The 12,820-nt window shown below is 36.0% G+C and overlaps 1 protein-coding gene across 1 annotated transcript; it reads left to right on the forward strand.

Moving 5' to 3' along the window:
* Nucleotides 1–11,465: 11,465 nt before the first annotated feature.
* On the forward strand, nt 11,466–12,401 carry LOC122701041 (olfactory receptor 2L8-like). The gene has a single exon (XM_043914057.1). The coding sequence runs from the start codon at nt 11,466–11,468 to the stop codon at nt 12,399–12,401; it is 936 nt and encodes a 311-aa protein (XP_043769992.1).
* The last annotated feature ends 419 nt before the right edge of the window (nt 12,402–12,820 follow it).

The following is a 12,820-nucleotide window of genomic DNA, read 5'->3' on the forward strand; positions in this document are numbered from 1 at the left end:
TAGTTCTTCAGGCACTTTATCAGATCTAATCCCTTGAATCTATTTGTCACTTCCACTGTGTAATCATAAGGGATTTGATAGATCATACTTGGCACATAGAGTTAATAACATAGTCACTGGCTTCAGCAAAGCAGTTAAGCAATTGAATAGTACACATGCTCTTCAGTATCAAAAGAAAGAAGCTACTAAAGGGACATGGCCACAGAAACAAGGTAAAATGAGAGGATAATTACATCATATGCTAAATATGTTTTTTAATTACAGCAAGCAACCAGATTGGGCCTCAAACAATTAGTTTTTTGCCCATGAAAAAATATATTTAAAACTGTTTTCTCACTGTTTTCTACAACTCAATTTTGCTATCATTTCATAAAATAACTTGAAAAGTTGTTTTGTGTTTATAGCATGTGTGCTAAGTCGCCTCAGTCATGTCCAACTCTTTGTGATCCCATGGACTGTAGCCTGCCAGGCCCCTCTGTCCATGGGATTCTCCAGGAAAGAATACCGGAGTGGGTTGCCACGTCCTTTTCCAGGGGATCTTTCTCACCCGGGAATCAAGACAGCATCTCTTATATCTCCTGGATTGGTAGGAGGGCTCTTTACCACTAGCACCAGCTGGAAAGCCTAGTATCCTTATAGTACTTTGTGGTATTCATGATGTATTTATCACCTGAGAAAACTGAAAAAAAATTCTAATTAAATCCCAAATGACATCTACCATATGGTTCTCTAGAATAGTGACTCTTTAATATATCTGAACCATGTTAAATACCCTGCTTAAGTAAAGAAAATGAGAACTAAGATGCATTTCTTTCCTGAGGTCTTATTACTCTCAAGGATTTACCAATCATATTTATCAAATTGAATATAACATATTGTGAAAATATTATGTGCCATAAACTATGCTAATGTTTGTGATCAAAGTCCCATAAAATGCATATGAATTAAAATTTGTCTATTTTTAATGTTGGGATGGGCACATCAAAAAGACTACAAACAATAAATGCTGAAGAGTGCGTGAAGAAAAGGGAACCCTCTTACAGTGTTGGTTGAAATGAAAATTGATGCATCCACTATAGAAAGCAGTATGCAGTTTCTTTTAAAAAATGGAGTTACCATATGATCCAAGATTGTCATTCCTGCACCTATATCCAGAAAAATGAGAACTGTAATTTGAAAAGACATATGCATCCCAATATTCATATCAACACTATTTATAATTGGCCAAGACATGGAAGCAACCTAAGTGTGCATCAACAAATGAATAGATAAAGAATATACACATACACAATAGAAAATGGAATATTACTTCTACAAAAGGAATGAAATATTGCCATTTGCAGCAATGTGAGTGGGCCTAGACATTATCATACTAAGCAAATCAGACAGAGAAAGAAAAACATTATATGATATTATTTATATGTGAAGTCTAAAAATAGTACAAGTGAACTTATTTACAAAACAAAAACAGACTCACAGACATACAAAACAAACTTAGAGTTATCAAAGGGAAAAGGCCACAGGGATAAATCAGAAGTAAGGGATTAACAGATGTATACTACTGTATGTAAAATAGATAAACAACAAGGATTTGTTGTAAAGCACAGGGAACTACATTCAGTATCTTGTCATAACCTGTAAGGAAAAAACTCTGAAAAAAAAATTATATATCTGAATCATTTTTCTGTGAAAAATGTTAATTTCACCTGAAACTAATCAAATCTTGTGAATCAACTATACTTGAGTAAAAAATAATGTTGGGATGAGCAGACTTCCAAGTTTAATACATTTTAGGGAGTGTCAAGGAAGATTCCTCTGATGAAGTTTACTTTTTAAATTGAAGTATTGTTGATCTATGATGAAGTTTTACTGAAGCTGAAACATGAAAATAGGGAGTAACCAAGTTGAGGAAAAGAGAAAATGTATTTCAGGATAAAGAACAGAATGCAGGGGATTCTAGAATTTGTGAAGTACTTAGGGTATTGATATCTCCAAGCCTTCGTGATTGTAAGTAGCAGGAAAGGAAAAAGTGGTGGGAAATAAGTTTGAAGAATTTCTTGTCTTGAGTTCTCCTGAAAACAGAGCCTGATACAGGGACTTGGGAGATGATCTCAGGAAGCAAGAGTGATACCATAGGGAGAGTGACATAGAGAAGGTGGAAAAATACAAAGTTTTTACTGGGCTTTTTTGTTTGGTTGGTTGGTTCATTTTCTGGCTGCACTATTCAGCATGCAGGATCTTAGTTCCTCTACCAGGAATGGAACCTCTGCCCCCTGTGTTTGGAGTGCAGAGTCTTAACCACTGGACTGCCAATTATAAGATTTTCATATTATACAGTATTCAAGAATGTTACTGTGTGTAGCTGGAGTTCTATTTTGTTGGTACTCCTAAGAAGCATACATAATGCCTTCCAGAATTATCTAACTGAAGGTCAGTAGAAAGAAAAATTCCCTCACCAGTCTCAATCTCCTTTGGTCAATTTCTATTCTCAGGAGTTACTTCCACAGTTGCATTTCAAGTTCAAGACCTATATTTTGACAGAATCTAAGCTTGAGGTCATGGGAAGCATAAATGTCACAAGTGACAGAGTGAAGGGAGGAAGAAGCAATCATTGCTTTAGCCCTTGCACTGATACATTCCAGGTATTGTGTTATAGCACCATGTGATAACCCTTGATTCAGTACATATACCACATCCTAGAAGACAACACCCCATCTCCCTGACCTTGAGCTAGAATCTTCAAAGAAACTTTAAACGTATTCTGTTGTTCTATCAGGTTAACTGTTTCCCAATGAATTGTCATATGGTAGGATGAAAGAATCATGAGGGCATACATGCATGGGCCACAGGCCCATCACTGTAAAATAGGCACCTTTGCCTGAGGCAATACTGATGTAAGATTCAGTATTTCTCAATTAGGAACTGTGCAAACTCTTGAGGAAATACTGGAAGAGGTAGTGAAGAGAATAAAAATCAAATTCACCACCATAGATGCCAATTCCATGAAGAAGCTTCCTTGTCTTGTGTGGGGTACTATGGTCCAATGTGACAATCGTACTGTTCATTCAGCATTGGTTTCTAGATAATCCCCAATTGATTGATTTTGGTTCAAGGGTACCCATGGTATTGGACCCATGCACAGCCTGCTTCATTGCATTCATAGTCATTCCATTCATGGTCCTATTATATATAAACACCAGGTTGGCCATTGATAAAAACTACATGACCTTTACTGGATAAGTCATTCTGCCCACCTCTTTCTTCAGTGGCCATTCAATAATGGGTGATCTAAGAAGACACTGATATGAAATAGAAAGTTCTGCTCAGTTTCTTCCTATCTTACAGATTCATTCACACTCACGCTCCTTCCATAGACTTCTTTGTTTCTGATTTTCAAATTATGCTTCCCCAGGCCACATAAAACTAGCCAAACCATTAACCATGGCTTAAGTTATGTATGTCCTTATCTCAGTCTACCTCTCTCTACATACAGAGTATATAATTAAACCTCTGCCCTGAGGGAAGATTTTCACACAAAACTGTCCTTTAGGGTCTCCTAAGAATGGGATCATAATGTAAAAGAAATCCCTTATTTTGGCTTAAACCAATGTACTAAACCAATGCATCAGTGAATTAGGTTCACATTTTTGCCTTTTCCATTCTTTGATCTTATATGAGAATAGGAAGAGGCATTGGTTTAACAAAAGTAGATGTCTTTGAAGACTGATTAGGCTACCATTCGTGGTACCATTCATGGATCATTACTTACGATCTCTGAATCTGCTTAATTCAGTTTCTCAATACATCATTTTCATTATATGTTGGATTGCTGCGCCTGGTTAAACTCATAATTTGATCCATTTAAAATAATGGCTCATGGTAGGCTCCTCCTGCTGCATAGTCACTTGTCATATACAGGTGTTCAGTTTCTGACATCAGGTTGTATGTCCAATGATAAGCCACGCTCTGCTATAGAAGACATGGACAACTTTAAAATCCCAGGATTCTGAATTGTAACTCTTCTATAGCTCCTGTTTAAGAATCCACACACCATTTTAAACACTACTGTGGAAATAATTGAAAATAATACAAATGAGAGAATATCAAGGATATTTAATTAGAGCTTTTACAGTAAGGAGGGTTTCTCTGGTGGCTCAGAAGGTAAAGAATCTGCATGCAATGCAGGAGGTCCAGGATAGATCCGTGGGTTGGGAGGATCCCCTGGAGAAGGGAATGGCTACCCATTTTAGTATTTTTTTTTTACTTTTTATTTTATTCTCCTATAATTTTGTTGTTGTTGTTTCTAGTATTCTTGCCTGAAGAATTCCAAAAACAGAGGAGCCTGGCGAGCTGCAGTCTATGGGGTCACAAAGAGTTGGACACAAATGAGTGACTAAGGCTTTACAGTAAGGGAATCAGCTACCATCACTTCAGTTTGGTAGAGAATCAAAGTCAAGCAGAGGAGTGGGAAAACTTCACTGTGGGAAAAATGAAGGTGTCATGTATGCCCTATTGGAGGTTTTTGACTTGTGGAAGCTATAGGCAGGCTAACTAAAACCAGACTGTCCTGTGTTATTGATTAGGAGAGGATATTTGGCTTCTTCCAATTGGTCATAGGTTGGAAATGAGCACAAAAACTAAGACTAATAATAATTAATCAGGTCTTAACTGGTTCACATCAGTTGCTATTGGGTTATCATCTGATCTCTTGAATTGGTTACTAGAGATTATAGGCTGGCTTCCTGGGCTGATTGCTCAAAGTTGTGGGTAAAAATTCTGTTTTGATACAGAGTCTGGCTGTTATCCATTTGTATGCTTACCTCACACTTCTAGCAATATTTGCTATGGAGAGTTTTAACATTGCCCTATAGCAAGACTGTGAATAATTACTACTTGTACTTCCCACATAATAACTGAACATTTTTTATTCTCTTTATTGAAAAGTGAAGTGAAAGTGTTAGTTGCTCAGTCATGTCTGACTCTTTGTGACCCCAAGGAATGTAGCCCACCAGGCTCCTTTGTCCATGGAATCCTCCAGGCAAGAATACTGGAGTGGGTATCCATTCCCTTCTCCAAGGGATCTTCCTTACCCAGGGATCGAACCCAGGTCTCCTGAATTGCAGGCAGATTCTTTACTGTCTGAGCCACCAAGGAAGCCCCATTCTCTTTATTGGTGGGAAATTAAAAGAACATTTTTGCAAGGTTAGCAACCAAATACCAGTACTAGAGATTGTGGTTATTTTAGTCATCAAAGATATCACATTTGGAATGAAACCATTCTAGGGAATATCACCAACTTGCTTATCCCTTCATCCTTAAAATGGAGAATAAAATCAAATATAATGTCATATTTCATATTCACTAACAGTTAGTGAATATGTTTTCAATAAACTTATGAAGATAGCACTTTTTCTTTTAGGATTCAGATATTTAATATTTTAGGCTTTGTGATCTATAGTGTCTCTGCCACAACTTATCAACCCTGAAAGTATAGAAGCAGGTGTAGCTAATATGAAAATTAATAAGAATGAATGTATTCTAATAAACCTTCCTGAAGGACACTGAAATTTGAATTTCACACAATTTTCTGAGCCCGTGGGCCATGCAAATATGTGCAGCAGGACACATTTGGTGGTAGGTTGCTGGCTGTAAATACAGATGATATAAAGATGAATTAGTGTTATCTTTGTCCTCAAACAGCTGCATTATAACATGAAAGTGTAAACACATATGCTAGAGTAATTCAAATAACAAGGCAGAAATTTTTATCAAAAATCCAGAGTAGTGTATGGTATGTTTGTTCATACCACTTGTACAAATTAAACACATAAATTTATACATTTGTATGCAAAGAGTTGATATTGCCAAAATACTACATATTAATTTATAATTGTATTTTTATTGATAAAACATAAAATTATTAAATTATTTCCAACCCTTTGGAGAGTTACATGTGTGATGAAGGGGTTAAAGTATTTAAAAGCAAGGTTACTTTTTTAACTAAGGTACATTACTCTTCCAACTTTTTCTGAATGTATTTGCCTGATTTTTTATTTCCTTTGACAATTGTCTATTGTTTTTAAGGAATTGAAGTGTATACTTCAAAACAATCTGGTTTTCATGATAATTATTTTGCAAATTATTTTTGAGTTTTTGTGGGTAAATATTCAGTCATAGTCAGTCAGACTGCTTTTAGAGACAGGAAACATTAAATCTTTAGATACTGTGTTTTGCTCTAGATATGCAAAAGATACCCTCAAAACCAGGTAATAATTAACCAAGACAGACTTCACATTGACTTCCTGAGAAACATTGCAAGGACTCCATTGATTTTGTTAATTCCAGTGGGTTATATAAAACACTGCCTAGTGAGGCAGCTTTACTATGCCCACGTTCACAGACAACATTACTAAAACTCAGAAATTTAAGTTACTTGAACAAAATTTACAGTTAAAAAATTGGAGGGATGACCACTAATTTAGGTCCTTCTGATCTCAGTTAATTTTATTTACCATATGTTAGTATATTAAAATGAAGCTATATTATCAAACTGCTATAAAATGAACTTCATTATAAGTCATATTGGCTAAAAGAATCATATAAAAATTGGGGGAAGTTTCTGGGGGGGCGAGGTAAATGTAGAAATATTGAATATTGAGTATCCTATTTTTGAAGTTTATCATAGGGCAAATTACATGTCCCTGATGGCAATTCATCATTTACCTTGTGGTTTATCATGTGAAAATATTTTAAAATATCTGAATATTTTTCCATGGTGAGGAATATTTTTGTACATTTTAACTTTTGCCAATTAATTTCTAAGTTTTCCTATTACAATCTGCAATCAAAATTAATTAAAGTCTGGGGACTGTGTTCCCATAAGTCATTCACTACCAAGGTCTCCAGACCCTTGAAGGGAAATTATTAAACAATCTATCAAGTTAGATCTTCACTGATATACCAACCAGTATTTAATATACATAGAATCATAGCCACTGGTCTAACTTTCAAAATGCTTGACTTGCCATCAACATCAAGTCAGTTGCATTCACTTTTCTATGCAAAATAAAGGGCTAATGCTGCATAGTGAGAAGGTGTGCCTGATCACAGAAAATCTGGAAGTTATCAGCAATTCCAAGAGGCAGAGGAGACTGGAGACAAATAGAATTTAAGGTAGAAATGAAACTGAGAAAAATAAAGAGTTTTAAACCTTGCCTGGTAATGGAAATTCTGTAGAGAATCTATATGATTATCATTAAGTCCTCAAATGTCAGACTTTGGTGATTATATGTATCAAAGGAAAATAAAAATCTGACTGTAGGCTTCCCAGGATTGAGGTCTAGGGGAAAGCTACATAGAATTACATTTCTATTTGACTATCTGTAGGAATTACATCACTTAAATAATGAGTCATAAGTACTCATATAATCAAACCCAGCATAATATTGAGCAGGTGCCATTTATGATGTCAAGTAAAACATTTGAGAATGAGAATTACTATTCATTTAGACTCAAAACTGATATCCAAAGATGCACCTAAACTCAAGAAACAATTTAATCTCTTGATAATTTCTTGAATTAATCCTGTTGCTTTAGAAAAGCTGTTTGATGACTGAGTTGTGATTTCACTTCCATCTGCCTTGTATGAACCCATAATAGGTATGACCTCAAAGTATGCTAACAATAAAGGAAAACTCTGTTCCTAAAATGATATTACTGAATCATTGTAAAAAGTTTTAAAGGGTCAATAAAATTCTACAGGTTAATATCACACTGTCCTCTTTGTAAGTAGATTTTTCTTCCATATTAGAGAAATAATGGAAATATATTCAGAGTTGACTCTCAGTAAGTATTTATTCCATTGAATTAAGCTAATAAAATTGATCCACTTTGTGAGAAAATTTTAACAAATAATTCAGAAATATTTACTAAGTGATAATTGTTCTATTTAAAAAATACTGTGTATAATTTGGTTATGCTATGATCCAAGGTTTCTACTTCCTAAACACCAACCAACAATTTTTTTTCAGGTAGTTGGTTATTATTTAATAATAATTTATAAAAAACTAAGTAAAAGTATCAAGTAAAAAAATTAAACACATGTGGATGTTTTTTCTCCAAACTTTCTCCAAAAGTTTTGGCTCCAAAATTTTTAAACACTGACTTTGTCATCTTCACTAACCTTTTTGCCAGTTGTATTCTCATTGTTATAAAGTTAACCACTCATAATCTTAAAGACTATCATAACTTGGGTAATTGAAGTTAGGAGCACAGACCTAAAGCAAATTGTCAGAGTGGTTACAGCGATACTGATGATTTTTGAGATTTAGAATGTTTGAATGTTAGAATGTTTGCCATACTTCATACTCACACTTAAGTTGAAAGTCCTTTGATTATTATTCTAGCAAAAGAAATCAAGTATTTTTAGTAGACATATGAGTTCAACATAAAACACCAAAAGAGTTGGATGTTTCAACTCAGTGAAGTAAATGGCAGGACAGGTTACATGGCATGACATAAATGTACAGTTAAGAATGCCATGAGGTTACTCAGGAATGAGAAAACCTCAGGCATTCAGAGTTACATAGTTCAAAACAGTTGAATAAAAAAATGTGTAAGAATTCTAATTTGTTTCCCACTTACTTAGGAAATGTGACTTTTGCCACCAATCAATAAGTGTTTGTAACCACAGCAAACTCTGTGTTGCCTCAACTTTAAATGTACATGAGTTGCCGTGTACTAAGGTAGATAGATAAGGGGCTTCCCTGGTGGCTCAGATGGTGAAGAATCCACCTGCAATGCGGGAGACCTGGGTTCGATCCCTGGATTGAGAAGATCCCCTGAAGGAGGGCATGGCAACCCACTCCAGTATTCTTGCCTGGAGAATCCCCATGGACAGAGGAGCCTGGCGGGCTACATCCATGGGATCATGAAGAGTCAGACACGACTGAGCGACTAAGCACAGCGCAAGGTAGATAGAACTCAAATTAAATCTTACCTAAGTACCCACTTACATCTTCCTCAGACATTAGCTCTGTCTTCTGTGTTGACATGTCACCCTATAGGAGACTTAGTTATAGCACTTATTTCACTCTTCTGTCATTAGTAGATATAAATGATTTCATATCTAAACTCATGGTTCATTGAAATTATAGACTGTATCTTAATGCATTGTTGCCCCTTCTTCAGCACCTAGTAGAGAATGTGTAAAATATAGTGATTATTAAGTAAATGTAGAATGAAAAATAAATGGATGGTAAAAGTATTTCAAGAACTATTCTATAACTCTTCTGAAATAATATGAATATGACTTTAGCAAAATTTGTGCTTCCTGATCATTTGTAACAAGATTACCTTCATAATTTATATTTTAGCAGAGTTGTTACTAAAGGAACAATAATAGTATTTATTAATGGATATTTTGTTACAAAAATCATCTGGATAAACACATTCAGAAATGAACCATCACCATTAAACCAAAGGAGGGCATTGTTTAAATTATGAAATTCCTGCTGCATTAATAGAGAACAGGATTTCCAGCTATTTTGATGTCTATGCTATATTACTGCACTTCTGAGAGGAAACACCAAAGAATATGAAATTTCCCCATATACAGCAATTGTCTTATTCAGGAGCAGGAAATCCACTTTTCCATAAGATGATATGGAAGGAACGAGCTTTAGTTCTCATCTTCAATGCCAGTCCAGTGAGGGATTTGTCATATATTCTACATGAAAATGTTTACTGTTCAACTCCATGGGGTTTGTTCAACCTTCTGATTAAATATTCATTGACTATATATTCTTCTATAGCTATTGTGCTGGTTTTATTGAGATAGAGTAGATAAGTAAAACATAATCCTAGCACTTAAAACCTTAACATTTATGTGAGGAGAAATACGTAGACATGGAAAACTATAATAAACATATACAATAATAACTCATCTAAGCTTCATGACTACCCTCTTGATGTCATTTGATTAACTTCCTTATTTTAAAGATGAGGAAATTGAGACACAGATAGTAAATAATGCAGCTACGCTTGAATTTGGGTAATCTAGTCCCTGATACCCTGAGGCGTCTCAGTGGTAATTATCCGTCTGCCAGGGCAGGAGATGCAGGAAATGTGGGTTCGATCCCTGGGTCAGGAAGATCACTTGGAGGAGGACGTGGGAAGCCACTCCAGTATTTGTTCCTGAAAAATCCCATGGACAGAGGAGCCTGGAGGGCTACAGTCCATTGCGGTCACAAAGAGTCAGACGACTGAGTGACTGAGCACGTATGCAGCCCCTGACCTATGCTCTTAGACTCCAAGCTACACTGTCTCTTAGCTATGATGATAAATAATTCTATGTGTGATGTGATTAGGGACTGTAGAAATATGGATAGGAAAATTGCTTCTTCTTCAGCTTTCAGTATACTGATAATTCTGAGCAGAAATAAAAGCAAAGCTTCCGCTGTGTGAATACCTAAGTCCTGTGGAGAAACTATGAGAATGTACATTTGACTGGAATTTGGGTTATCTGTTTTAAATTAATGGGATCTAAGGTTTATAATGTATCTTGGACCCAAATCATGGAAAACCTAAAATTCTAGACTGAAAATATAAGATTTATTTGGTCAAAAATAGGGAATATTGATGGCTTCCTAGCAGGTAATTATGTAAGTCTAGGAATTTCTATTACTCCATTTATGATGGTATGCATACCTACTCAGTTGCTCAGTCAAGTCTGAATCTTTGTGACCCCATGGACTGTAGCCTGCCAGGCTCCTCTGTCCATGGAATTTCCCAAGCAAGATTATTGGAATGGGTTGCCATTTCCTATTCCAGGGAATCATCCCAATCCAGAGATTGAATCCATGTCTTTTGCATCTCCTGCATTGGCAGGCAGATTCTTTACCACCCGTGCCAATTGGGAAGCCTGTTTATGATGGCACTTAGCCATAAAAAGTAAATCAACGGGATACTTCATTAAAATTTTAAAAAGTAATTGATTTGTGATTTTCAAAGCTAAATTGAGTGAATTAATTTGATATTTCTTTTGCCCAAATCTATAAGAGTTAATAATCAGGGTCCATGACTATCAGAAATAATATATACATTTTGAGCTTCAAATTTATAGAAAGTAGAACCATTGTCACTACAGGATTCTCCAAGTAAAAGTGAAGAGAGAGAAAAAATAAAGAATAGAAAGAGGAAAACAAAATGAATCTAAATGAGGTGAAGAGGAACTAAATTTGACCATTTTTTAAATACTCTTTATTTAACACACTTTTAGGCAATTGCTCAATAATATGTAGTTAAATACTTCTGATGAGTTAATAGCACATATTGTGAGAGTCCAATGTTGAGGGGAAAGATATAAAATTTTAGATCCACATATTGATACAAGACATGTACTGAGTGTCCATTGTTCTAATCCATTTGATTTGTTCCCCAGCCCTGTTATATTTCTTTTTAGAGGCATGGTGGGTGGGAATGCATCATCTGTAACTGATTTCATCCTTACGGGACTCTTTCCTGAGTTTCAGCATTCCATTGTTCTCAACTTCATGATTATTTTCATCTACATTCTTGCTTTTCTGGGAAACTTACTTCTCATTGTCTTGATTTGGGGGGACTCTCAGCTCCATACACCCATGTACATTCTCCTCAGTCAACTCTCCCTCATTGACTTGACATTAACTTCTACCATTATTCCGAAGACAGCCTCTAACTTTTTCACAGGGAAAAGGACCATATCATGGATTGGCTGTGGAACGCAGAGTTTCTTCTACCTGATGTTGGGAATGTCAGAATGCCTCATCTTGACTCTCATGGCTTATGATCGCTACGTGGCTGTCTGCATCCCGCTGCGTTATCTCACCATCATGAGCCCCAGATTCTGTCTGCACATGGTTGCTGGATGTTGGATTGGAGGCTCCATAGGTTCATTTATCCATACAGTCTACCCTATGCATTTTCCCATCTGTGGGTCAAGGGAGATCCACCATTTCTTCTGTGAGGTCCCAGTCCTCATTAAGCTTTCCTGTGAAGACACGTCAGTGTACCAGTTAGTGGTGGTGGTTACAAGCATTGTACTGCTTGTTGTGCCTTTCAGTCTCATCATAGCTTCCTATACACTCATCTTCCTCACTGTCCTCCGTATGAACTCTGTCAAGGGCAGGAAAAAAGCCCTGGCCACCTGCTCTTCCCACCTAACTGTGGTAAGTCTCTTCTTTGGCCCAAACATATTCATCTACATGACTTTCACTTCCTCACACAGTCCAGAGCAGGACCAGGCTCTCTCTCTTTTCAGCAACATCCTCACTCCCATGCTGAACCCCCTTATCTACAGCCTGAGGAATAAGGAGGTGGTGGCAGCGCTCATGAAGTTGATGGGGAGATGTGGGGTATCTTAGTAGATAAGGAACACTTCTCAGCTGTGAAAAGAACATGCTTGTGACCACGGACTAAACTACAGTTCAGAGTTTAAATCCCAAGGTGTTGTGTGGTTCAGGAAACCAGGGTGATTGCAACCCTGTGTAAATAAAACTTTTCATGTGTGATTTCCAGGTTTCTAATGGAGGTCCTTAACATTTCACTGGGGCATTATTATGTTAGGAAAAATTCAAGAAAATTAGTTTACATGTTAAGTTAAATAGTATTTGAAATCTATGACATTATTAGAAATTTTCTCTAATAAAATATAAATTAACTATGGACCTCAAGATGAACTAAAATTCCATGAGCTGGCTTACTATTAAAATTAGCAAGATAAGTTGAAATAAATAAAAATTATTTAAATGAACCAGGTTTAGGTGAATTCCAAAGTTTAATA

The sequence above is a fragment of the Cervus elaphus genome, chromosome 9 (assembly GCF_910594005.1).
Source record: "Cervus elaphus chromosome 9, mCerEla1.1, whole genome shotgun sequence".
Classification (NCBI taxonomy): Eukaryota; Metazoa; Chordata; class Mammalia; order Artiodactyla; family Cervidae; genus Cervus; species Cervus elaphus.

What these genes read in the sequence shown, in the direction of transcription:
- LOC122701041 (XM_043914057.1), top strand. Translation starts at nt 11,466, where the DNA reads ATGGTGGGTGGGAATGCATCATCTGTAACTGATTTCATCCTTACGGGA.